The sequence below is a fragment of the Globicephala melas genome, chromosome 9 (assembly GCF_963455315.2).
Source record: "Globicephala melas chromosome 9, mGloMel1.2, whole genome shotgun sequence".
Lineage (NCBI taxonomy): Eukaryota > Metazoa > Chordata > Mammalia > Artiodactyla > Delphinidae > Globicephala > Globicephala melas.
In genome coordinates, this window is record NC_083322.1 from 54,024,437 (window position 1) to 54,050,937 (window position 26,501).

General features: G+C 38.6%; 1 protein-coding gene across 9 annotated transcripts in view; it reads left to right on the top strand.

The window, feature by feature from the left end:
• CDK14 (cyclin dependent kinase 14) overlaps positions 1-26,501 on the top strand; it is a 716,216-nt gene that overhangs the window by 269,925 nt on the left and 419,790 nt on the right. For all 9 annotated transcript variants that reach the window (XM_070046334.1, XM_070046337.1, XM_070046335.1 and 6 more), the window contains one exon: positions 7,727-7,972. In XM_070046334.1, coding sequence (XP_069902435.1) covers positions 7,727-7,972 — 246 coding nt within the window. The remainder of the gene's footprint in view (positions 1-7,726; positions 7,973-26,501) is intronic.

The following is a 26,501-nucleotide window of genomic DNA, read 5'->3' on the forward strand; positions in this document are numbered from 1 at the left end:
CGTCTGGTGGTGTGTTTTGGGGTGTCTGTGGACTTATTATGATTTTAGGCAGCCTCTCTGCTAATGGGTGGGGTTCTGTTCCTGTTTTGCTACTTGTTTGGCATAGGGTGTCCAGCACTGTAGCTTGCTGGTCGTTGAGTGAAGCTGGGTGCTGGTGTTGAGATGGAGATCTTTGGGAGATTTTCGCCGTTTGATGTTATGTGGAGCTGGGAGGTCTCTTGTTGACCAGTGCCCTGAAGTCGGCTCTCCCGCCTCAGAGGCACAGCACTGACTCCTGGCTGCAGCACCAAGAGCCTTTCATCCACATGGCTCAGAATAAAAGGGAGAAAAAGTAGAGAGAAAGAATTAGTAGAAGTAGGAAGAAAGAAAGAAAGAAAGGAAGAAAGGAGGGAAGGAAGGAAGGAAGAAAGAAGGAAGAAAAGAAGGAAAGAAGGAAAGAAAGAAAGGAGGGAGGGAGGGAGGGATGGTGGGAGGAAGGAAGGAAGGGAGGGAGGGAAGGAAGGAAAAAAGAAAGATAGAAGATAAAGTAAAATATAATAAAGTTATTAAATTAAAAAATAATTATTAAGAAAAAAAATTAAAAAAAACCAGACGGATAGAACCTTAGGACAAATGGTGGAAGCAGAGCAATACAGACAAACTCTCACACAGAAGCATACACATACACACTGACAAAAAGGGGAAAAGGGGAAAAAAATCATAAATCTTGCTCTTAAAGTCCACCTCCTCAATGTGGGATGATTTGTTGTCTAAAGGAGGGAAGGGAAGAAAAGAAAGAAAGAAAGAAAGAAAGGGAGGAAGGAAGAAAGAAAGGGAGGAAGGAAGAAAGAAAAGATAAAGTAAAATAAAGTTATTAAAATTAATTATTAAGAAAAAAAATTAAAACAAAAAAAACGGATGGATAGAACCCTAGGACAAATGGTGGAAGCAAAGCTATACAGACAAAATCTCACACAGAAGCATACACATACACACTCACAAAAAGGGGAAAAGGGGAAGAAATCATAAATCTTACTCTCAAAGTTCACCTCCTCAATTTGGGATGATTCGTTGTCTATTCATGTATTCCACAGATGCAGGGTACATCAAATTGATTGTGGAGCTTTAATCCGCTGCACCTGAGGCTGCTGGGAGAGATTTCCCTTTCTCTTCTTTGCTCTCACAGCTCCCAGGGGCTCAGCTTTGGATTTGGCCCCACCTCTGCGTGTACGTCTCCGGAGGGCGTCTGTTCTTCGCTCAGACAGGACGGGGTTAAAGGAGCCGCTGATTCGGGGACTCTGGCTCACCCAGGCCGGGGAGGGAGGGGCACGGCGTGCGGGGCGGGCCTGCGGCGGCAGAGGCGGATGTGACGTTGCACCAGCCTGAGGCTCGCCGTGCGTTCTCCCGGGGAAGTTGTCCCTGCATCCCAGGAACCTGGCAGTGGCGGGCTGCACAGGCTCCCCGGAAGAGGGGTGTGGATAGTGACTTGTGTTCGCACACAGGCTTCTTGGTGGCGGCAGCAGCAGCCTTAGCGTCTCTTGCCCGTCTCTGGGGTCCGCGCTTTTAGCCGCAGCTTGCGCCCGTCTCTGGAGCTCCTTTAAGCAGCGCTCTGAATCCCCTCTCCTCGCGCACCAGGAAATAAAGAGGTAAGAAAAAGTCTCTGGCGTCTTTGGCAGGTCCAGACTTTTCCCCGGACTCCCTCCCGGCCAGCTGTGGCGCACTAACCCCTTCAGGCTGTGTTCACGCCGCCAACCCCAGTCCTCTCCCTGCGCTCCGACCAAAGCCCGAGCCTCAGCTCGCAGCCCCGCCCGCCCCAGCGGGTGAGCAGACAAGCCTCTCGGGCTGGTGAGTGCTGGTCGGCACCGATCCTCTGTGCGGGAATCTCTTCACTTTGCCCTCCGCACACCTGTTGCTGAGCTCTCCTCCATGGCTCCGAAGCTTACCCCCCCCCCCCCCCCCCCCCCCCGCTACCCGCAGTCTCTGCCCGCGAAGAGGCTTCCTAGTGTGTGGAAACCCTTCTTCCTTCACAGCTCCCTCCTACTGGTGCAGGTCCCGTCCCTATTCTTTTGTCTCTGTTTTTTCTTTTGCCCTACCCAGGTACGTGGGGGAGTTTCTTGCCTTTCGGGAGGTCTGAGGTCTTCTGCCAGCGTTCAGTAGGTGTTCTGTAGGAGTTGTTCCACGTGTAGGTGTATTTCTGGTGTATCTGTGAGGAGGAAGGTGATCTCCGCGTCTTGCTCTTCCGCCATCTTCCTCTCGTCCCTGATACTGGTTTTATTCGCACAAACCCAGGCGAAGTGGAGACCATAAATTGCGTATAAATTTAATTATGTGGAGAATTTGTTCGTGGGCTTTATAGTGCTGATGGAGTTATGTCGTGCAGAAAACTCTCAGTATATGGTCATTTATTGATAGCAGTCCTAGGAATCATTGCTTATCTATCCTGGATCTGATACAGTGTATCAAATACAGAAAGTGGTATCTGAAACATGTTCCTAAGAACATTGTGCTCAAATATCAGAGTGCTTATAGGCAATTTCAGTAAAGTGAATGTATTAGTTTTCAATTGGTGTGTAACACATGACCATGTACTTAGTAGCTTATTATCTCACAGTTTCTGTAGTTTAAAAGGCTAGGCACGGCATACCTGGTTTCTCAGCCCTAGGTCTTACTGGACTGAAATCAAGGTGTTGGTCTCACCTGGGGCTCAAGATCCTCCTACAAGCAGAACTTGTAGCTGTTGGCAGAACTCATTTTCTTGTGGTTGTAGGACAGTGGTCCCGTTTTCCTGCGGGTTGTCAGCCAGTGACTACTCTCAGCCTTTAGAGCCTGCCCCCCATTTCTGTGCCGTGTGGCCCCCATAGGAAGATCACAGCATGAAATGTTGGCTTTCTTCCAGGCTAGCCAGATCACACCTCTGACTTTCTCTTCTGCGACCAACTAGAGAAAATGCTCTGCTTTTAAAGAACTCACCTAAGGGGCTTCCTTGGTGGCGCAGTGGTTGAGAATCTGCCTGCCAATGCAGGGGACACGGGTTCGAGCCCTGGTCTGGGAGGATCCCACATGCCGCAGAGCAACTGGGCCTGAGAGCCACAGTTACTGAGCCTGCGCGTCTGGAGGCTGTGCTCTGCAACGAGAGAGGCCGCGACAGTGAGAGGCCCGCGCAACGCGATGAAGAGTGACCCCCACTTGCCACAACTAGAGAAAGCCTGGGCACAGAAACAAAGGCCAACACAGCCATAAATAAATAAATAATTTTTTTTTAAAAAAAGAAAGAACTCACCTGATTAGGTCAGGCCCACCCAGGGTAATCGCCCATTTGCCATATCACATAATAGAATCATGATGTGATATCTCAACATATTCACTCTCAAAGGGGAGGGGATTATTCAAAGCCTGGACATTGGGTGTCACTGTAGAATTCTGCCTGTCACAATGAACTTGTAGTTTAAAAATACTTTTATGATAGCATTTTATGAATATATGTGTTTATTATTTTTGTGTCAAGATTGCTGGGTTTTTAAAATAAATTTATTTTTATTTTATTTATTTTTGGCTGTGTTCAGTCTTCATTGCTGTGCACAGGCTTTCTCCAGTTGCAGCAAGGGGGGCTACTCTTCATTGCAGTGTGTGCACTTTGCATTGTGGTGGCTTCTCTCAGTAGTTGTGGCTCTTGGACTCTGGAGCGCAGGCTCAGTAGTTGTGGCACACTGGCTTAGTTGCTCCGCGACATGTGGGATCTTCCCAGACCAGGGTTCAAACCCGTGTCCCCTGTGTTGGCAGGCAGATTCTTAACCACTGAGCCACCAGGGAAGTCCCTGATTGGCTCCTTTGTTTTTTTTTTCTTCTTCTCAGCCATACTTTATAGTTTCTGTGTACAGATATTGCACATATTTTGTCAGATTTATCAGTAAATATTTTAAATTGTTTGAAGCTGTTGTAAATTGTGTTTTTAAAATTTAAATTTCTGATTGTTGTTAGTATCTGGAAATACAAATGAATTTTGTATATTGATCTTATATCTTGTACCCTTGATAAACTTATTAATTCTAGTGGTTTTTTTTGGGGGGGTAGATTTCATTGGATTTTCAACAGAGATGATAATGTCTTCTGTGAATAAAGTTGGTTTTATTTCTTCCTTTCCAATGTAGATTTTTTTTTTCTTTTTTCTTGCCTTGTGGCATTGTCTGGAACTTGTAATACAGTGTTGAGTCAACATAATGAGAGAGGACATCCTTGATTTGTTCCTGTACTTAGGAGAAAGGCATTCAGTTTAACAGTTACTGTGGGTTTAGAATCCAGGGCGCCTTAGCTGGGTGCCTGTGGCTCAGCGTGTTGTATGAGGTTCCAGTCAAGCAGGAGGCTGGGGCTGTGGTTGCATTTGAAGGCTCAACTCTTGTGGTTGTTTGCAGTCCTCAGTCCTTCCATAAATGTGCCTCTCCACAGAGCTGCCTCCTAACATGGCAGTTGGCTTTTGCCTTGGGATAGTGATCTAAGAGAAAGGGAATAGGACTGAGAGTGTACCAGCGCAGAAACCACAGTTTTTTTTTATAATCTTTTCTCAGAAGTGATAGCCCATGATTTCTGCCATATACTGTTTATTGGATATAAGTCAACAAATACAACCCAAACTCAAGATCTGTGTACTAAGTAAGAATGTGACTATCTGGAAGTGGCTATCACTGGGAGCCATTTTAGAGATTGCCTGACATTGTATACTAAAATGGTGAATTACACATTTTAGAGTGTTAAGCCAACCCTGCATTCCTGGGATTCATACTACTTTTTCATTATTTATTATCCTTTTTATATATTATTGGATTCAACTTTTTAAAAATTGCCAATAAGTTTTGCATCTTTATTCATGAGAGAAATTGATCTGTAGTTTTCTTCTAATGCTTTTGTCTGGTTTTGGTGTTGGAATGATGCTGGCTTCATATAGTGAGTGGGGAAGTATCCCCTTCTCTTTAATATTTTGGAAGCATTTCTGTGGAATTGATGTTATTTTTTTCCCTTAAATGTTTGGTTTACTTCACCAGTAATGTTGTCTGGCCCTGGCATTTTCTTTGTGATAACATTTTTGGTTACACTTTTAATTTCCTTAATAGACATAGGTAGACATAGGACTATTCAACTTATCTATTTATTCTCAAGTGAGCTTGGGTTGTTTTCATCTTTCACGGAGTTTGCTTCATCTAAGTTGCTGAACCTATTGGCATAAAGTTGTTGATGATACCTGTGGAATCTGTAGTGATGTCATCTCTCTCATATCTGTTATTGGCAATATAAGTTCTTTACCTTTCTGCTCTTATCAGTCTGGCTAGAGGAGTATCCTTTTTTTTTTTTTTTTATCTTCTCTGAAAACTAGCTTTCAGTTTCATTGATTTTCTTTATTGTTTTTCGTTTTCTATTTCATTTATTTCCATAATGATATTTTTTCATCATTTTAATTCTCTGCTTATTTTAGGTTTTAATTTCCCTTCTTTTTCTACTAGTATTTGAAGGTGTAATCTTATTGATTTGAATTTTTTTCCACTATATGCATTTACCATTATAAGTTTTTCTACAGCTAAAGTACTGTTTAAGCTGTATCTGCCATTTTCATATTCTGTTTAACTATTTTCATTTAGTTCAAGATACTTTCTAATTCCCCTTTTGTGTTGTTTAGTTTCCAAATATTTGCTGTCTTATCTTTTAAAGTACTTTTTTCCCTCTGGCTCCCTTTTAAGATATTCTCTTTATCACTGGTTTTAAGCAACTTGATTTTGATGTGCCTACATGTTATTTTCTTTGTATTTCTTGTGTTTAGGGTTCTTTGACTCCTCAGGTTCATGTGTTTATATTTTATAGTTATAATTCAGTTGTCTCAGTGGTGTGGGTGGTTTCGTATCCATATCACATCTATTGCCTCTTGCTTTCACATCTGTAAGAGAAACACGTGAACTCTTGAGTGAAAATTGAGTGAAACACGTCAGTGCATCTAATCTTGTGATAAATTGTTAGTTTTTGATCATGACTAGAGGACTCTGCCTTAAGTCTTTTAAAGATATCTTCAGCAATTTTGTGGTATGCTAAAAGGTGTGATGATATCCTTCTTATTTGATTTAATTAAAGTTCAACCTATGCTTAGTAGTTGAGACACACTCATAGGACAGAGTTGATGCTTAATATTTAATGAAAATTTTTTTGTTTGTTTCAAAAACTTAAAAGACCTTAATTTATTATACATACTTTCCCGCTTTAGTATTTTCAAAAATTACGTTGTCAGACATGTTAATTATACAATTCAAACAATATAGGGGTATGTAAAAAATAAGTGAGCTTACCCTTTATCCGTTCAGTTCTACATATCTGGCGGTATCTTATGTTAACACTTTGGTGTGTTTCCTTCTATACCTTTCTATGTGCTCATACATACACATACAAATATCTATATGTCTGTATGTATATTTGTATCTATATCTATCCATACACATACGTTTCTTTCCGATATGGAATCATCTTATACGTATTACTCAGACACTTCATATGTTTACTTTAACAATATGGGGTTTTCTTAGATACTTTCTGTTTTCCTGCCTTCTTAAATAAGGATATGGAAACTTTTCACGAGAAGAAAAAAAAAACTTTAAAAGCATTTTCAGAGTTGTCTTTTCTCTAAACAGCATAATAAAGTTACCTAGCTTTACAGGCAAGCTAGAGGCCATAAAATTACTTAAAAAGAAAAACAAAGTCTCCAGAATACAGGGAGAATGAAAGAGTTAGAACGTAAAGTGGAAAACAAGGAGCAAAAGTCAAAGAGACTGAAATAAAATGAGAGAGGGGGGCAGACTATGCAGTAAGAGAATGAATGAAGTTGAGAAGGAAATTGGGGTTTAGTGGAGTAATATGAACAAAATAAAGTGAGAGAGTGGCATGGACATATATACACTACCAAATGTGAAACCGATAGCTAGTGGGAAGCAGCCGCGTAGCACAGGGAGATCAGCTCGGTGCTTTGTGACCACCTAGAGGGGTGGGATAGGGAGGGTGGGAGGGAGACACAAGAGGGAGGGGATGTGGGGATATATGTATACGTATAGTGGATTCACTTTGTTATACAGCAGAAACTAGCACACCATTGTAAAGCAATGATACTCCAATAAAGATGTTAAAAAAAAGAAAAAAGAATAAATATTGTTTTCAACTTTTACTATCTCTACCTTTTAGCCTTTTCATATGCTCCATTCTAGTTTGGAGATGAAATCAAGATTGGGATAGATTTTAAACATGTATTCAAGCATTAAAGTGTTGACGAACATAATGACTTTCTCTAGCTGTGTTAGCTGCTTCCATGGTGGCGCATCAGTTAAAATGCCCATCTGATTTAGTTCAGCTGTTTTTGTTTGTTTGTTTGTTTGTTTTAAGGCAACTTATCCAACGTTTAATGATTCAGAAATAATCCCAGTTGCAGTCAGATGGTAAAATATGTGACAGAGTTCAAGAACCACCTTAGGGCGCTAGCGGTAGAGACCTTAAGCTTCCTGTTTTAGGGATAGCAATTTTAGTGTCAGCCCTAAGTGAGTATAAGCAGAATGATTTTGAGGAATTTTTCATATTGAGGTTTAAGCTAGTGTAGCTTTTAAACTGTGGCCTTTCGGGGTATTTCCTGGAATCAAAATTGGCATGCTTTCTAGGATAACAAATCAGCATGTTTAGTGATATTAAAGTTTCAGTGGAGAGGTTGAGTTTAATTTCTTTTTTTTCCCAGATATGTGTCACAAAGATGTCTACACGGAACTGCCCGGGAATGGACTCAGTGATCAAACCCCTGGACACAATTCCTGAGGATAAAAAAGTCAGGGTTCAGAGGACACAGAGCACTTTTGACCCATTTGAGAAACCAACTAATCAAGTTAAGAGGGTGCATTCTGAGAACAATGCTTGCATTAACTTTAAGGCCTCCTCCACTGGCAAAGAGTCTCCTAAAGTTCGGCGGCACTCCAGCCCCAGCTCGGTAAGTGCAGTCTTGGTCACTTATCAGTGGGTGAACAGAACAAGTGTCCCTCTTATAATAGCGGCATGCTGTGCAGGAAGACAGCAGGTGGCTTTATCAGTACATTATTATGCATTGTCTCCTTAGATGGTTTAATGTTTTTGGAAGAAAGAGCGCAGGCACGCGCAAGTGCCAACTATATACAGACTCTTTACTCATAAGCACCCAACAAGCAAATGAGAAATGATTCAACTTATTTTGGGAAAGATTATTTTCTTTCTAGTTGTTTCTAGTTAGAGGAATTTATAATTAAAAATCCTTTGCTATTTTGAACGCCTGGAGAGGATGTTTGAACTTCACTGTGTTTGCGGGCAGTAAGGGTCGTTTTGAATTTGGCAGATTCACAAAGAATTTCATTCCAGGGTACATGTTAGAATGTGTTCACTTGTCTTACTCCAGTTTGTTCTCATTGTCAATAGTCTACAAATTACGAGCTAGACATTGAAACTGATCTTAAAGAGAAATCCTTTTCATCACAGTGAAATTTTCTACGCCCAAACTATATCAAAGCAAGTCTTGCCTTTGGACCCAAGGAGCTATAAAGTTCTGAGGTGATTGCTGCTTTTTGACTGTAGAAGTTTTACTGAAACTCATATTTCCAAGACTGGCCTGCATTTAACATTGTAAAAAAAAAAACTTATGATCTTTTGAAATTAAGTAATTTTCTAATTTAACCCACACTTAAGAACTTCTTGACATAGATGGTCTAAGAGTTTAAAGGGTAAGTGAAGAATGCTAAGAGAATTTTGATTCTGTCATCTTGCTAAGAAACATATTCCATTTCACAAATTTTAAATATTAAATTCCATGAGGGCCGAAACAGAGCAAGAGATGTCAACTGCTAGGAGAATATTGACAGTTTAATTCAGTTTAATTAAAGTGTATGATACCTCACAAATCTTGTGTCACATTTTTTTGTTAATGAATCGAAAATAAATTCGTTAATGCAACATTTATGAGGAGAATTGATTATCTTGGCTTTCCCCAAATTTGCCCCTGTAATCTTGTCTATGATTGCAAGGTAGTGTCCATTTAGGTCACAGATACAGCACTAACTCCTGGGAGAACTTTTAGATTTAGTATCATTTAGAAGAAATGAAAAGAATCATTGAAGAATAATTAAGCTTCTGTAATGGAAAGAGAATTACATACATTTTACTATATAGTTATCTTAATATTATTATATGTCAGTCTACGTGATATATAGAAATTGGCACTTGAGATATTGCAACGAAGCATACTTATACTAAAAAATTATTCACTGTTTATATGAAAATCAAATTTAGCTAGTTATCCTGTATTGTACCTGCAATCCTAGTTATTATCCAGTGGTACATTATTTCTTTTGTTACTCAAATTGTTCCTGCTTTGGTCACTGGGAGCTCTTTTAGCTTGGCCCCTGTGTCCTTTTGAGATGTCTTCATCCCTTTGTTTTTTGAACACTTTCTTACTTTCTTGTCCTACAAGTTGCTCTTGACTTACACTGTGTTTTTCCAGCCCCAGACCTCGAATCAGCCATTTCTCCAAAGATCCCTGTCTCCTTTGATTGAAGAGTGGTATTTAGAAACTAAGACTGGGTGCTGGGTGTGCTTACTGCTACTGGGGGTCATCAAGTCAGTGTGTACATCATAGTATGAATAATAACAGTGGGATTTTTAATATTTAATAAGGAGTTAATTAAAATACTTGTCAAAGAAAGCTGAGACTTGTCTGATGCGTTCTGTATTTCTCTCTGTATTTATTCATTTATTTTATACTGGAGTATAGGTGATTGTTAACAATGTGTCAGTGTCAGGTGTACAGCAGAGTGATTCAGTTATACATATACATGTATCTATTCTTTTTCAAATTCTTTTCCCATTTAGATTGTCAGATAATATTGAGCAGAGTTCCCTGTGCTATACAGTAGGTCCTTGTTGGTTATCCATTTTAAATATAGCAGTGTGTACACGTCAGATAGGAGAGGACTCAGGGAGCATGGCAGTGGCGTAGGGTTAGAAACCCCTTCATATAATTAGAGAGAGCAACTAGTGCAGTAAAACCAAAACCAATGGATAACATCAACAACAAATATAGGTGACGAGGTTTCTCCATGAACCTCAAACTAGGAGTGAGGGGAACAAACCATGAACAATTTTAAGAACCATGTGGTATCAGAAAGTGAGAGGGAGGAAGCTCAGGGAAGGCCAGGGGACTAGGGCCTACTCTCAGATCCAGGAAACCCCAAAATTGCCATCAGGTACGTACTGGTGGCTCATTGGGCTATTCTTAGGACAGCAACAGCACCTGGGTGGGGACTTGGATGGCACCTGTGAGTGCATGAGTGCACAGAGACCATGGAGTGTCCGCTGGTCTTCCTCCTGTGACTTCCCTAGAACATCAGATTGAAGCACCTTTTCAGGACAAAGCCCTGCACTGAGTAGAAAGTGCTGGAGTAGACTTCTGTGCAGGGAAGGTTCAGTAAGGCAAAAGGGAAAGAGAAAGTCCAGAAAGAAGTGTTGAAGTGAAACAAATGGGGAAAGCTCAGTGTGTGAGAGATTGTCATTTTTTTCTTTTTCAATTCATGGAACAGAGAAAAGAATTTCATTCCATAAAGCTAGAAAAGCTATCTTGGCCATATGCCTCTCAAATTACTGAAAAATTCATTTTACTGAAAAATAACCAATAGAAAAAATATTGGTTGAATCCCATACAAAACTATGAAAAAAAGAGAGAGAGAGTAACGAGTAGCATACCATCTCTACAGATAATGAAAGCAAGCTAGAGGGGGGCAAAATTATCGTTATTGCAGATTTATGATGATATATCTAGAAAAACCAAAAGAATCAGTGGAAATACTACAAACAGTGAGAGAAGTTAGCCAAATTGCAGGTTATAACATTAATATACAAAACCCAATAGATACCATTATAAAAACAAATAAGAATTAGTGTTGAAAACTGGCAAATAAATCAAACAACTAAGCATTTATTTTCAGTGATTTCTGTATGAAATTCACCTCATGGTAATCTAGTCATTGATGAAGGGAAATTTCTCTTTTAGGAGTAATCCCACTAATAAATCAAGAAAGAATAATAGATTTAGGAATCACCATTTGGCAACCCCTGAAGAATTAATACATCTAAGCAAAGATTATAAATACCTGCTAACATCCTCAAAAGAGGGACATCCAGAGGTTATGATGTCCTCATGGGAGTATGCAATAACCACCAATAGAATTAAGCCTGAATCTGAACAAGTCTCTAGATGTAACTACCTGAGTTACAGGGTACAAAGGAACACATCGAGACGGGATTTTCTCTGCTCTATTCCTATCCCCAAGTATGTTTACCCTACTTTTTGGCTTTAATTTGTATACAGTGTTTACAATCTTAAGATGATGTAAATACTGTTCTTAGTGAGATCACGTAGTGTACTATGATTAACTTTCTTTCCTTGCAAAAATTTTTGATTTTCCTAGTTATAATTGCCTCTTCTTTTCATTTGTTCATAATTAATACAATTAATTAATAGAATTTTAATCACAAATTGAGGCCTCAAACTATTTGATAAAACTAGAAAACTCCTCTGAAATAAATCAGAATCAGATAATCTGTCAGTTTTTCTTCCCCCTGAAATTTTCCTTGTGGTTCTCCATTGTCCTAATCCAATCTGAACTGGTTGATCTCCAAATTGCTGTCAGGAGACGTCCCTTCATTCCTCCAAAGCTGATGGACCAATCTAGTTTTGAGGATAGGTAAGCCTAGCTGCAGTTTGTTTCCTGAGATGATCAAGATGGGGCTCAGTGCCTTTTTTATGCTTCATTTTTGTTCAGTCTCACTGTTCATCCTGGTTTTCATTATGCTTGATGTCCTAATTCTGAGCCTCTCAAGTTCAACCTCTTCAGAGAATAAACCTCTGCTGAGATCAGGGATAGGCAGACACCTGACTGGGAGAGTCTAGGGGAAAGGACCTGTTCCTTAAATCCACTCTAACTTATCATTTTGGTTTTAGCCCCTCCTTAAAGTTCAACTTCCAATTCTTGAGTGTTTCTGGGATTCTGAAGTATGAATTGACTTAGTTCTTACTGGTTTCTACCTTTAGTCATCATCCTTGTCAGTGACCTCCTGTCCATTTGTTTCCCATCTCAAAATTTTTGTTTGTATCTTGTCTTCAGTCTTCTCCTTATTCATTTTATTTGCCCTTCTGAGTTATAACTTAGTACTGTCATTTTAGTACAGATTGGTAAGGGGGAGAGAGAAATACTTGTATTCAAGCCACCATGTTGAACTGGAAATGTCCACTGTTTCTCTCCTATTATATTAACTTCCTTTAGATCCTCTTTCCTGAGAGTTTCTTATTGGGTTTACCCTTTTCTGATCCAATCTGGGATGTCTGTCTTGTATATCAGGGCGCTTATATTACTTTGTGTGAAAAGTGCTTTGCTTTTTTTTCATTTTGGGAACTTTTGCTTCCATTCAGTATGCCCTGGAAAAAGGTCTTTGCTCTTTCCTGATCAAGCTGGAAATAGTTTCTTTTTCTCTTTTAGCACGATGCTACAGTATTCTGTTTTATTCTGAGTCCTTTCTGTCTACTGCCTTTTTGTTCTCTCCCCTATTGCAGTGACGGGGGAGGGGGGGATTTTATTATACTCTTTTTCATGGAAAGACTATTTTCCTTTCGATTCCTCATTGGGCCGAAAATGGACATGGTTACACTTCTTGTGCAACACCATTTTACATCCTGTCCAGCAGTGTATGGGTTTGATCATTTCATACTCAGTGGCATGAGAGTTTTATGACATAGGTTTTGTTATTTTTAAAGATTTTTTAAAGGCTGATAAGCATCAAAGGAAACCCTTTACCTAAGGGCAACCAGGATTAATGTTATAGCTTTATTTTATTGTTATTTCTTTGAAAGTATTAGTTATCTTGAATAGGCTCCAAGAGTACAGTTGAGAAGGAAGGAGAAGATGAGTAGCAGTGTGGCAATCCGGCCCCTATTTTGGTGAGGAACTCAGGATTGTCACTCTTGTTTCTTGGAATGCTGTGGTAGAAACTACTGTACAATATCACATCTTCCCAACTGTGTGTACTTCTCTCTGCTGTTCACATACTGGTCATGTCTATGTGAGGAGTCATGCCTCAAATCAAGGAATCAAGAGTGCCTTGGCCTCAGTGACCATCACAATCATCTGGACTTCCTGATTTTGTCCAGACGGTGGCACTTCAAAATTCAGGCAGAATGTAAAGAATGTGATTTTATTTAAATTGGTATATTTCAAGAGGTGTTTGACAGATCCTGTTTGTTTCAGATGATTTTTGAGTGCCTACTCTTCCTGGGCCTAGTCCCTGGGTCATAATTAGCACTGTCACTGACAGGACAGACTTTTGCTCCCCTTTTCCTACCATCTCCTCCAACTCAGCTGTGCCCTTCAACAGCGAGAACTATTGGCAGCGCTGTAGGAGAGTCTCGCCTGTCTTGCTGGCCCAATTTAGAAGGGATTTCATTGAGCTGTGCTTCAAGAGACCGTATTTTCAGAAATTCAGGTTTAGATTAAGGTCCTCTATACATTCTGTAAATTTCTCCAAATTTACCTCTCTTCCTTACCAAAAAAAAATCTGCATCCCATGACAGTCAGGCTCAATTTGGAGAGAGAGGAGGATGGTGCAGACTTGAAAATGAGAGGCCCGCTTCAGTCCTCAGATGCTCATCCTTGGGGATCTCATTTTGGCATTGCTGCCTTCTTGTGGGGACTGGCCGCTTGTCAGGTTGTTAGCATGTGTGGTGGTTGGGTCTCTCCCTCTGTCTAGATCTAGATCTATTTTGTAACCAAGTTATCCATCAACTATGAATTATCTCAGTGTGGCTGTGTCTAAAAGGGTTAGAAATGCAGGATGATAGAGCCTGTTGTGAAGATCAAAGGCAGAAGAAAAATTAGCCCAGGAAGGTTTGACTTCAAAAATCCTTGTTGTTTGATGAGGTCAGATAGTTCTGACTGAATCCTTCCCACCTTACTCTCACACCCACTCTCACAATTATTAGTATAATGTGATAGAGAAGTGGTTCTTACTTGTGGTTTTCCTACAATTCAGGGGGTCATCAACAATCTTAAGTACGGGGTTATGTATGAAGGTTAAAGTAAATTTTCAATGAATTCAGTGTAAAACTGTTGACATTCTTATAACCATATCATGGTATCATTATAGTGAACACTGGGGTATACTCATGCAGTTTATAAAAATTGACTAAAAAACCCCATCCTTGTTTCTAGGAATGGGGTTTCAGTGGACGATAGACAAGCATGACTTAATAACTCCTCCATTTGGGTGGGAGTTAGGTCTCCATGGAAAGAGTCTGCCAATGTAGTAGTGGTAAAGAAAATATGTTCTCAATTCCAATCAACTTGGCTTGAATTGTAGCTCTGCCATTAGCTGTAGGATCTTAGATGAGTAACTTTACTTCTCCAGTCTTAAATTCTTCATGTTCAAATAGGAACACTAATAGAACCAACCTTAGGGTGGTGTTATAGGGATTAAACTTAGGTGATGTATTTAAAGTGATAAACTCAAAGCATGGAACACAGTAAACACTTGATATTAGCTGGTTGTTTTTGCTGATTGCACAAACAATGAATTGGAGCACGCCAGGACCATCTCCTTCAGGGCAGGGTGGCAAACACCATTCAGCTGGAATATTATCTTGGCTTTTTTATTATCCATGCCAATGTTCCCCTCCACTGGTCCAGACAATTGACAGTTCTCTGTACCTTTATTCTGTTAAAAAAATATATTAACATTATCTCATTAAATTCTACATCTCCATGCAGTTAGTGTCTGTTAATAATTGCTGATTAGCCCTCTGTATTTCCATTTCTCTAAAGTGCTGTCTCAAACCTGCAGTCTAAGTAGGGAAGTGGTAAGCAGAGAATAGTGGCTCCATAAAGCTGTTTCCCATCCATGCATGCACCTGACATCAAAGAGCCAAAGATAATGTTAGGGTTGACTACCTATTGGCTCGATCTAGCATCTTTAGTTAAATGTGATGATTTAATAAAGTTGCAAGGAAAAAGAAAGGCAAACCAAAGGCCTGAACTTTAATTATCAAACAAAATAGGACCTCTCCTTCTGAATTATTCTTAGTCATTTGATTGGAAGGATTTTATTATTGGCCTCTTTAAACACTTGGCATTTAGCTTCCTTATTTATATGCATAATAATTACAGATCAGAACATTTCTGTGTATTTAAAATAGGAGATGAACTTTACAAGAATCTAACTCTTAAAGCGCAGACTATCTTATAGACATGTCCTGTTCCATAGACCCATTCTTTCATTGACTAGAATAACTTATAGAGAGGCATTACATGTGTGTGATTCTTCTTATTTTACAGATCTGTAACTTACAGTATATTTCCACAATGTGTACATATCAGTTTCAAAGGCAGATCACATTGACTGTTTTTCCACTAAATGAGACAAAATATTAATTTTCTGCCATCACATTGTTAATAGGATGTACTTTAACGATGGCAGTTAATACCTCCAAATCATTCAGTTAGATGCCATTAGCATCTCTTTATTTTTCTAGTGGATAAATGGGATATATTCTAAAAAAGAGTATTATCCTTGCTTTTCTAATTTCCTCAATTCAGTTTCTTCAAGTAGTAATTTTAGTATGGTCTAAGTCTTAAAATGATTACATAAGCTTATATAAGGCAGTTTACGAAGAGTAAAATATTTTTAGAAAATTATTTGTGCCTTTCTAGGAAGAGAAAATAATAACTTCCTAATCTATTACCAATTTTGTGTGATTGTGTCTTGTCCTTGCTGTAAATACGCATTAGCAGTTTATCTTCTAATAAGACTAAACAGGTCATTTTCTGCTGCTGCTTTTTTCTTTAATTTAGATTGAATTTATTCTTAAAGGAGCACAAAAGCAAACATACAGACTTCTCATTATGATTTTAAATAATTTAGAATGGAACTGTGAACACAATATTTTCCCCATTGAAGATCATTTTATACTGAAGTTTAATATAGGTTTAAAAATTTCTATTTAAAACTTGGGCTCAGGAGGGTGATGGTAAAGTGCGACATTCACAAGCTGTTTCTTGGTGATGAAAAATGCATGAGAACGTAACCCACACAGGGCTAGTCAGGCTCTTTTGAATGTAGTTTTCCATTAAGTTTTACTTGATTCAACTCAACACATGGTTGGTACTTCACAAGTTTCTTGAAGAAAAGAATAGGTAGTCCATTGTCTATTAATTCCTTCCTACAGTGTCCCTTGTTGTTCTTTTTCTAGCTGCAGTTAAATGTCTAAAATCATAATACTTTCAGCCTTTCTTCTCTTCTAGTATGTGCACATTTATTTAAATTTTATTTTATGTATTGATTTAGCTGCATCCCATGGGTCTTAAAATGTCATGTCCTCAGTGCCACATATTTATTTATGAATTTTCAATTTTGATTTTCTTTTTAACCCATATGGCTAGACTATTTAGTTTTCCTTTTATTCTTAATTTTTAATTTATTGCATTGTGTTCAGAAAAAGTAACTTGAAATGTTTCTTCAGTTTTGAATATTGAGGTTTCTTTGGTGGCCTAATCTATGGCCATTTTTTGTGAATGTTTAATGTGTACTTGAAAAGAATATATATTAATATACGTATTAGGTTAAAATATTAATTCTACTATTCAAGCCCATATATCTCACTTATCGGTCATTTGCTTGCTCTGTTGATGTCTGAGTGATGTATGTCTGTCTCCCATTATCACTGTGGATTTGACAATTTCTCATTTTATTGCTACCAGCATTTGTTTTATACACCACAAAACTATGTTGTTTGGCTCATACTAGTTTGTGATTATTAAATTTCTTGGTGGATTTTAATGGGCTATACTAATTTAATCTATTTGCTGTTTTGTAAATTCTGTCTTCTCTGCCATCAGTATTGCTATAATGCGTGATTTCGCAAAAATACTTTTTTTTGCTATATTTTCCCTTTTATTTTCAGATTTACTCTTTTGTCTTAATTTTTTTGTCTCTTCTCAATAGCGCATTGCTAGATTTTCTTTGTCTTTCCAATCTGAGAACTTTATATTAATAGAGAAATTTTAAAATTTATATTTATTGTAAGCATTGATATATTTGGACTTAACTTCCTTATTTTGTGATTTTCTACTTTATACGCTTTCTTACTGAGTATGCCCCTTCTCTAACTCTCCCATCCCTTACCCTCTTCCCCCTTCTTCCTTGCACTTTTCTCTTCCATTCCTTCCTTCCTTAATTTGTTTGGGATTTGTACATCATATTTATTCTAGTAATTACCTTTTAAGTGTTAAGAAATACACTAAAATTTATGAATGTGGAGTTAATCAGTATCTGCAGTCTGTCCTTAACAATCCAATATATCCCAACATGCTTTTATTCTCTTTTTCTACTGTTATTTGCCTTCCTGCACTTCACCCATCACTCCAACTATATCTTATATTGAGATAAAATGGAATTTTATACCTATTTTTTTCCTGTAGGTGGTAAAATTGCAATGTTTCCATCCCAAATGAGGAACTATCTTGAGTATTAGTAATCCAAAACCATTTTCCCTTTTCATTTTAAAAGTATTGCTTAGTTGTCTTTTTTTCAGCCATTGTTGTGTATAAAAATATTATGCTTGTTGAATAATTTTTCTGTTTAGATGTAACCTCTCCCTAGAGCTTTCTGGGAAAATTCTGTTCAACCATTGAACTTTTTCCTTTTTCAGCTATGTACATTCTTTTAGTCACTGACCATACATGTTTTATTTCGCTGATGAAATATTTAATCTCTAAATCTCTGTTTCTTTTCAAAGGATGTAATATCTTCTTAAATCTCTAAGATACTGGCTATTGGGCTTCCCTGGTGGCGCAGTGGTTGAGAGTCCACCTGCCAATGCAGGGTACACGGGTTCGTGTCCCGGTCCAGGAAGATCCCACATGCCGCGGAGCGGCTGGACCCGTGAGCCATGGCCGCTGAGCCTGCGCGTCCGGAGCCTGTGCTCCACAATGGGAGAGGCCACAACAGTGAGAGGCCCACGTACCGCAAAAAAAAAAAAAAAAAAAAAAAAATACTGGTTATTTTTATTCAAAGTTATTATTACTTTTGCAGTGTCAACTCTCTTACCAGGGTTTAACTTATTTGCCCATTGAATTTTAAAATTAATTAATTAATTAATTTTGGCTGCGTTGGGTCTTCATTGCTGCGCACTGGCTTTCTCTAGTTGCAGCGGGCAGGAGCTGCTCTTAGTTGCTGTGTGCAGGCTTCTCATTGTGGTGGCTTCGCGTGTTGCGGAGCATGGGCTCTAGTCGCACAGGCTTCAGTAGTTGTGGTGCACGGGCTTGGTAGTTGTGGCTCGTGGGCTCTAGAGCACATGCTCAGTTGTTGTGGCTCACGAGCTTAGTTGCTCGGCGGCATGTGGGGTCCTCCGGGACCAGGGCTCAAACTTGTGTCCCCTGCATTGGCAGGCAGATTCTTAACGACTGCGCCACCAGGGAAGTCCCTGAATTTTTTTTTTTTTTTTAATAGAGTATGGTTGCTTTACAATGTTGTGTTAGACTCCACTGCACGACAAAATGAATCAGCCATACACATAAAGATATCCCCTCCCTTTTGGACCTCCCTCCCATTTAGGTTACCACAGTGTGCTAGGTGAGTTCCCTGTGCTATACAGCATGTTTCCATCAGCTGTCCATTTTATACATAGTGTCAATAATGTATATGTGTCAATCCCAGCCTCCCAATGCCTCCCACCCCACCCTTTTCCCACTTGGTATATACATTTACATATACATATACATTTGTTCTCTACGTCTCTGTCTCTTTGCTTTGCAACTTAGATCATCTATAACATTTTTCTACATTCCACATGTACGCGTTATCACATATATTTGCTTTTCTCTTTCTGACTTACTTCACTCTGTATGACACTCTCTTAGGTCCATCCATGTCTCACAAATGACCCAGTTTCATGGCCTTTGTTTTTTAGAGTTAGGATATACCTGATATCTTTATTTATTTATTTTTAAAAGATACTTATTGGAGTATAATTACTTTACAATGGTGTGTTAGTTTCTGCTGTATAACAAAGTGAATCACGTATACATATACATATATATATATATATATATATATATATCTCCCCATATTTCCTCCCTCTTGTGTCTTCCTCCCACCCTCCCTATCCCACCCCTCTAGGTGGACACAACGCACCGAGCTGATCTCCCTGTGCTATGCGGCTGCTTCCCACTAGCTATCTAGTTTATATTTGGTAGTGTATATGTGTCCATGCCACTCTCTCACTTCATCCCATCTTACACTTCCCCCTCCCCGTGTCCTCAAGTCCATTCTCTAAGTCTGCATTTTTATTCCTGTCCTGCCCCAAGGTTCTTCAGAACCATTTTTTTCTTTTTTTAGATTCCGTATATATGTGTTAGTGTACGGTAGTTGTTTTACTCTTTCTGACTTAACTTCACTCTGTATGACAGTCACCAGGTCCATCCACCTCACTACAAGTAACTCAATTTCATTTCTTTTTATGGCTGAGTAATATTCCATTGTATATATGTGCTACATCTTCTTTATCCATTCATCTGTCGATGGACACTTAGGTTGCTTCCATGTCTTGGCTATTGTAAACAGAGCTGCAAAGAACATTGTGGCACATGACTCTTTTTGAATTATAGTTTCCTTAGGGTATATACCCAGTAGTGGGATTGCTGGGTCATATGGTAGTTCTATTTTTAGTTTTTTTTTTTTTTTCTTTGTCGTACGCAGGCCTCTCACTGCTGTGGCCTCTGCCGTCGCGGAGCACAGGCTCCGGATGCGCAGGCTCAGTGGCCATGGCTCACGGGCCCAGCCGCTTCCTGGCATGTGGGATCTTCCCGGACCAGGGCACGAACCCGTGTCCCCTGCATTGGCAGGCGGACTCTCAACCACTGCACCACCAGGGAAGCCCTATTTTTAGTTTTTTAAGGAATCTCCATACTGTTTTCCATAGTGGCTGTATCAATTTACATTCCCACCAACAGTGCAAGAGGGTTGCCTTTTCTCCACACCCTCTCCAGCATTTTTTGTTTGTAGATTTTTTGATGGTGGCCATTCAGATCGGTGTGAGGTGATACCTCATTGTATTTTTGATTTGCATTTCTCTAATTGTTAGTGATGTTGAGCATCCTTTCATGTGTTTGTTGGCAATCTGTATATCTTCTTTGGAGAAATGTCTACTTAGGTCTTCTGCCCATTTTTGGATTAGGTTGTTTCTTATTTTGATATTGAGCTGCATGAGCTGCTTGTATATTTTGGAGATTAATCCTTTGTCAGTTGCTTCGTTTGCAAATGTTTTCTCCCATTCTGAGAGTTGTCTTTTCGTCTTGTTTATGGTTTCCTTTGCTGTGAAAAACCTTTTAAGTTTCATCAGGTCCCATATGTTTGTTTTTGTTTTTATTTCCATTTCTCTAGGAAGTGGGTCAAAAAGGATCTTGCTGTGATTTATGTCGTAGAGTGTTCTGCCTATGTTTTCCTCTAAGAGTTTGATGGTGTCTGGCCTTACATTTAGGTCTTTAATCCATTTTGAGTTTATTTTTGTGTATGGTGTTAGGGAGTGTTCTAATTTCATTTTTTTACATGTAGCTGTCCAGTTTTCCCAGCACCACTTATTGAAGAGGCTGTCTTTTCTCCATTGTATATTCTTGCCTCCGTTATCAAAAATAAGGTGACCATATGTGTGTGGGTTTATCTCTAGGCTTTCTATCCTGTTCCATTGATCTATATTTCTGTTTTTGTGCAAGTAGCATACTGTCTTGATTATTGTAGCTTTGTAGTATAGTCTGAAGTCCGGGAGCCTGATTCCTCCAGCTCCGTTTTGCTTTCTCAAGATTGCTTTGGTTATTCGGGGTCCTTTGTGTTTCCATACAAATTGTGAAATTTTTTGTTCTAGTTCTGTGAAAAATGCCATTGGTAGTTTGATAGGGATTGCATTGAATGTGTAGATTGCTTTGGGTAGTATAGTCATTTTCACAATGTTGCTTCTTCCAGTGCAAAAACATGGTATATCTCTCCATCTGTTTGTATCATCTTTAATTTCTTTATCAGTGTCTTATAGTTTTCTGCATACCGGTCTTTTGTCTCCTTAGGTAGGTTTATTCCTAGATATTTTATTCTTTTTGTTGCAATGGTAAATGGGAGTGTTTTCTTAATTTCTCTTTCAGATTTTTCATCATTAGTGTATAGGAGTGCAAGAGATTTCTGTGCATTAATTTTGTATCCTGCTACTTTACCAAATTCATTGATTAACTCTCGTAGTTTTCTGGTAGCATCTTTAGGATTCTCTATGTATAGTATCATGTCATCTGCAAACAGTGACAGTTTTACTTCTTCTTTTCTGATTTGGATTCCTTCTATTTCCTTTCTTCTCTGACTGCTGTGGCTAAAAGTTCCAACACTATGTTGAATAATAGTGGTGAGAGTGAGCAACCTTGTTTTGTTCCTGATCTTAGTGGAAATGGTTTCAGTTTTTCACCATTGAGAACGATGTTGGCTGTGGATGTGTCGTATATGGCCTTTATTATGTTGAGGTAGGTTACCTCTATGCCTACTTTCTGGAGGGTTTTTATCATAAATGAGTGTTGAATTTTGTCAAAAGCTACATTTTGGAAGTGTTTGAGAAGGATAGGTGTAAGCTCTTCTCTAAGTGTTTGATAGAATTTGCCTGTAAAGCCATCTGGTCCTGGGCTTTTTTTGTTTGAAGATTTTAAATCACAGTTTCAATTTTAGTGCTTGTGATTGGTCTGTTTATATTTTGTATTGTTTCCCAGTTCAGTTTTGGAAGGTTGTGCTTTTCTAAGAATTTGTCCATTTCTTCCAGGTTGTCCATTTTATTGGCATAGAGTTGCTTGTTTTAATCTCTCATGATCCTTTGTATTTCTGCAGTGTCAGTTGTTACTTCTCCGTTTTCATTTCTAATTCTATTAATTAATTTATTTTATTTTTGCTGTGTTGGGTCTTCGTTTCTGTGCGAGGGCTTTCTCTAGGTGTGGCAAGCGGGGGCCACTCTTCATTGCAGTGCGCGGGCCTCTCACTATCACGGCCTTTCTTGTTACGGAGCACAGGCTCCAGACGTGCAGGCTCAGTAGTTGCGGCTCATGGGCCTAGTTGCTCCGCGGCATGTGGGATCTTCCCAGAGCAGGGCTCGAACCCGTGTCCCCTGCATTAGCAGGCAGATTCTCAACCACTGCGCCACCAGGGAAGCCCCTCTAATTCTATTGATTTGCGTCTTCTCCCTTTTTTTCTTGAGTCTGGCTAATGGTTTATCAATTTTGTTTATATGCTTTTGTTTATTTGCTTTTAAGTTTCATTAGGTCCCATTTGTTTATTTTTGTTTTAATTTTCATTACTCCCGGAGGTTGGTCAAGAAAGGTGTTGCTGTGGTTTATGTCAAAAAGTGTTCTGCCTACGTTTTCCTCAAAGAGTCTTGTAGTGTCTGGTCTTACATTTAGGTCTTTAATCAATTTTGAGATTATTTTTGTGTATGGTGTTAGGGAGTGTCCTAATTTCATTCTTTTACATGTAACTGTCCAGTTTTCCCAGAACCACTCATTGAAGAGGCTGTCTTTGTCCATTGTATATTTTTGCCTCTTTTGTCATAGATTAGGTGACCATAGGTGCGAGGGTTTATCTCTTTGCCCATTGAATTTTATACTTTTCTTTCAGGTTGTTGGTGTTCCTGAAATGATTCGTGATTTTTGCTTGTGTACTCATTTTTGTATTTTAGAATTGCTATCAGCTTATTCTGTTTTCTGTAAATTGTCTCTAGTGATTGTGTGAGAGAGGCAGGGATTGCAGTTTGGGGATGGGATATGTCATCCTTTCTCTGGGTATTGGCTACTTGAGTCCTTGCTCTGCCCTTCTAGCCTGAATACCTACATTCTCTGCTGTCTCCTCTTCACATGTTCCTGCAGTTTGCTTGGGAGGACATCGTGTGTTCTCTTGTGTTGATAAGTCTCATATTTACCTAGAGACTCCTGCTTCTTTTATCTGTACTAGTCTTCCCCTACATGTTAGGGCTTTAAATTCCCCCATTCTTTTCTCTGAAGTTTTCATTCTGGTTACTTTTTACCTTTTAGAATTCCTCTAAATATCTGGTTAGATATTGACACTCTTTTGTTTCACATTCCTATTTCTAATTTATTATTTTTGAAAAATATCTTTTCATTCACTATGTGGCATTGAGCGGGGGGCGGGGGGACGAAGGTAAGCAGCATTGCTCAATTTGCCAAATAGAATCCTTATAAACCATGGGAGTCAGATGCATTGTGAGTATGTTGTGTTTTTTCGTAAGTGGTATAAGAGCTCAGGGTCAAGAATAGTGTACTATAAACTTTCTGCAAGAAGTTCTTTCCTTAAGTTTCTAAAATTGGTTTCTCACGGAGCATCATAAGCATTAGTAACTTTTTATAAATACAGTTATAACTGTGATTACATAATCCTTTAAAAATGTTATTAATTCCTTATACAATTATCATTTTTAATATGCTTTGATATTATCTTTTTATAGTGACATTAAAATAATAGGCAATTTGTCCTCATGGAGGACAATACTCCCTTTTTCTTGCTCTCTGGTGAACGTTGGGATGGGAGTTTAGCACAGCAAGAGTTATGAGACCACTCACTCTTAGCACTTCTGTGGTCATGATGGAATGTACAGTTTCTTAAGGAAGAGGGATTTTGTTGCAGCTTAAGGATTGGTGTATGTAAGCATAAGAGAGTTTCTTTTGTATTAATTAGTGTTATCTGAATATTTTGATTATTTGTTTGCATTACTGCTAAAAGGTAACAGAGGAGTAACTTTGTATGACTGAATTTTATACAGTCATGATTTACGACAGGGGTCAGGTAAATATTTTCAGCTTTGTTGGCTATATGATCTCTGTCGCAAGTATAATTTTGTTGTAGCTTGGAAGTCATAAGACAATATGTAAATGAATGAGTGTGACTGTGTTCCAGTAAACTTCAGGACACTAAAACTTGTTTTTCATATAATTTTCACATGCTATGAAATTTTATTCTTTTCTAGATATCCCCCCATTAAAAAAATATAAAAACCTTTCTAAGTTTATGGGATATATGAAAATCAGTAGTGGGCTGGTTTCCAGCCCCTAATTTAGACTGTATAATAACATGGAAAATATTTATAATATATTGAGTTAATAAATAGCAGGTTACAAAACACTATCTGTAGTGTAGTCCCATTTATGTTAAAAAGCAATCATCAGTATACAGATAGCACTAGAAAAAGAGCTATCAAAATATTAATTGTGGCTCCCTGTTGGTGATTAGATTAAGGGTAAAGTTAAACTTCTATACTGTGTTCATTTGCATTTTCTGAGTTTTGTACCCTGAATATTTATTATGTCATTTTTAAAAATAAACATTCTTGCATCAGAAAAAAGTTATTTAAAAACTGACAGAATCTACATTTTCAGCAAAATTGGGTTATTCATTGTTTTTTGGGTTTTTTTTTTAACATCTTTATTGGTGTATAATTGCTTTACAATGGTGTGTTAGTTTCTGCTTTATAACAAAGTGAATCAGTTATACATATACATATGTTCCCATATCTCTTCCCTCTTGCGTCTCCCTCCCTCCCACCCTCCCTATCCCACCCCTCCAGGCGATCACAAAGCACCCACCTGATCTCCCTGTGCTATGCGGCCGCTTCCCACTAGCTATCTGCCTTACATTTGGTAGTGTATATATGTCCATGCCTCTCTCTCGCTTTGTCACAGCTTACCCTTCCCCCTCCCCATATCCTCAAGTCCGTTCTCTAGTAGGACTGTGTCTTCATTCCTGTCTTACCCCTAGGTTCGTCATGACATTTTTTTTTCTTAAATTCCATATATATGTGTTAGCATACGGTATTTGTCTTTTTCTTTCTGCCTTACTTCACTCTGTATGACAGACTCTAGGTCTATCCACCTCATTACAAATAGCTCAATTTCGTTTCTTTTTATGGCTGAGTAATATTCCACTGTATATATGTGCCACATCTTCTTTATGCATTCATCCGATGATGGACACTTAGGTTGTTTCCATCTCCGGGCTATTGTAAATAGAGCTGCAATGAACATTTTGGTACATGACTCTTTTTGAATTATGCTTTTCTCAGGGTATATACCCAGTAGTGGGATTGCTGGGTCATATGGTAGTTCTATTTGTAGTTTTTGAAGGAACCTCCATACTGTTCTCTGTAGTGGCTGTACCAATTCACATTCCCACCAGCAGTGCAAGAGTGTTCCCTTTTCTCCACACCCTCTCCAGCATTTATTGTTTCTAGATTTTTTGATGATGGCCATTCTAACTGGTGTGAGATGATATCTCATTGTAGTTTTTTTTTGCATTTCTCTAATGAGTAATGATGTTGAGCGTTCTTTCATGTGTTTGTTGGCAGTCTGTATGTCTTCTTTGGAGAAATGTCTGTTTAGATCTTCTGCCCATTTTTGGATTGGGTTGTTTGTTTTTTTGTTATCGAACTGCATGAGCTGCTTGTAAATTTTGGAGATTAATCCTTTGTCAGTTGCTTCATTTGCAAATAATTGTCTCCCATTCTGAGGGTTGTCTTTTGGTCTTGTTTATGGTTTCCTTTGCTGTGCAAAAGCTTTTAAGTTTCATTAGGTCCCATTTGTTTATTTTTGTTTTTATTTCCATTTCTCTAGGAGGTGGGTCAAAAAGGATCTTGCTGTGATTTATGTCATAGAGTGTTCTGCCTATGTTTTCCTCTAAGAGTTTGATAGTGTCTGGCCTTACATTTAGGTCTTTAATCCATTTTGAGCTTATTTTTGTGTATGGTGTTAGGGAGTGTTCTAATCTCATTCTTTTACATGTAGCTGTCCAGTTTTCCCAGCACCACTTATTGAAGAGGCTGTCCTTTCTCCACTGTACATTCCTGCCTCCATGATCAAAGATAAGGTGACCATATGTGCGTGGGTTTATCTCTGGGCTTCCTATCCTGTTCCATTGATCTATCTTTCTGTTTTTGTGCCAGTACCATACTGTCTTGATTACTGTAGCTTTATAATATAGTCTGAAGTCAGGGAAACTGATTCCTCCAGCTCCATTTTTCGTTCTCAAGATTGCTTTGGCTATTCAGGGTCTTTTGTGTTTCCATACAAATTGTGAGATTTTTTGTTCTAGTTCTGTAAAAAATGCCAGTGGTAGTTTGATAGGGATTGCATTGAATCTGTAGATTGCTTTGGGTAGTAGAGTCATTTTCACAATGTTGATTCTTCCAATCCAAGAACATGGTATATCTCTCCATCTATTTGTATCTTCTTTAATTTCTTTCATCAGTGTCTTATAATTTTCTGCATACAGGTCTTTTGTCTCCTTAGGTAGATTTATTCCTAGTATCTTATTCTTTTTGTTGCAGTGGTAAATGGGAATGTTTTCTTGATTTCACTTTCAGATTTTTCATCATT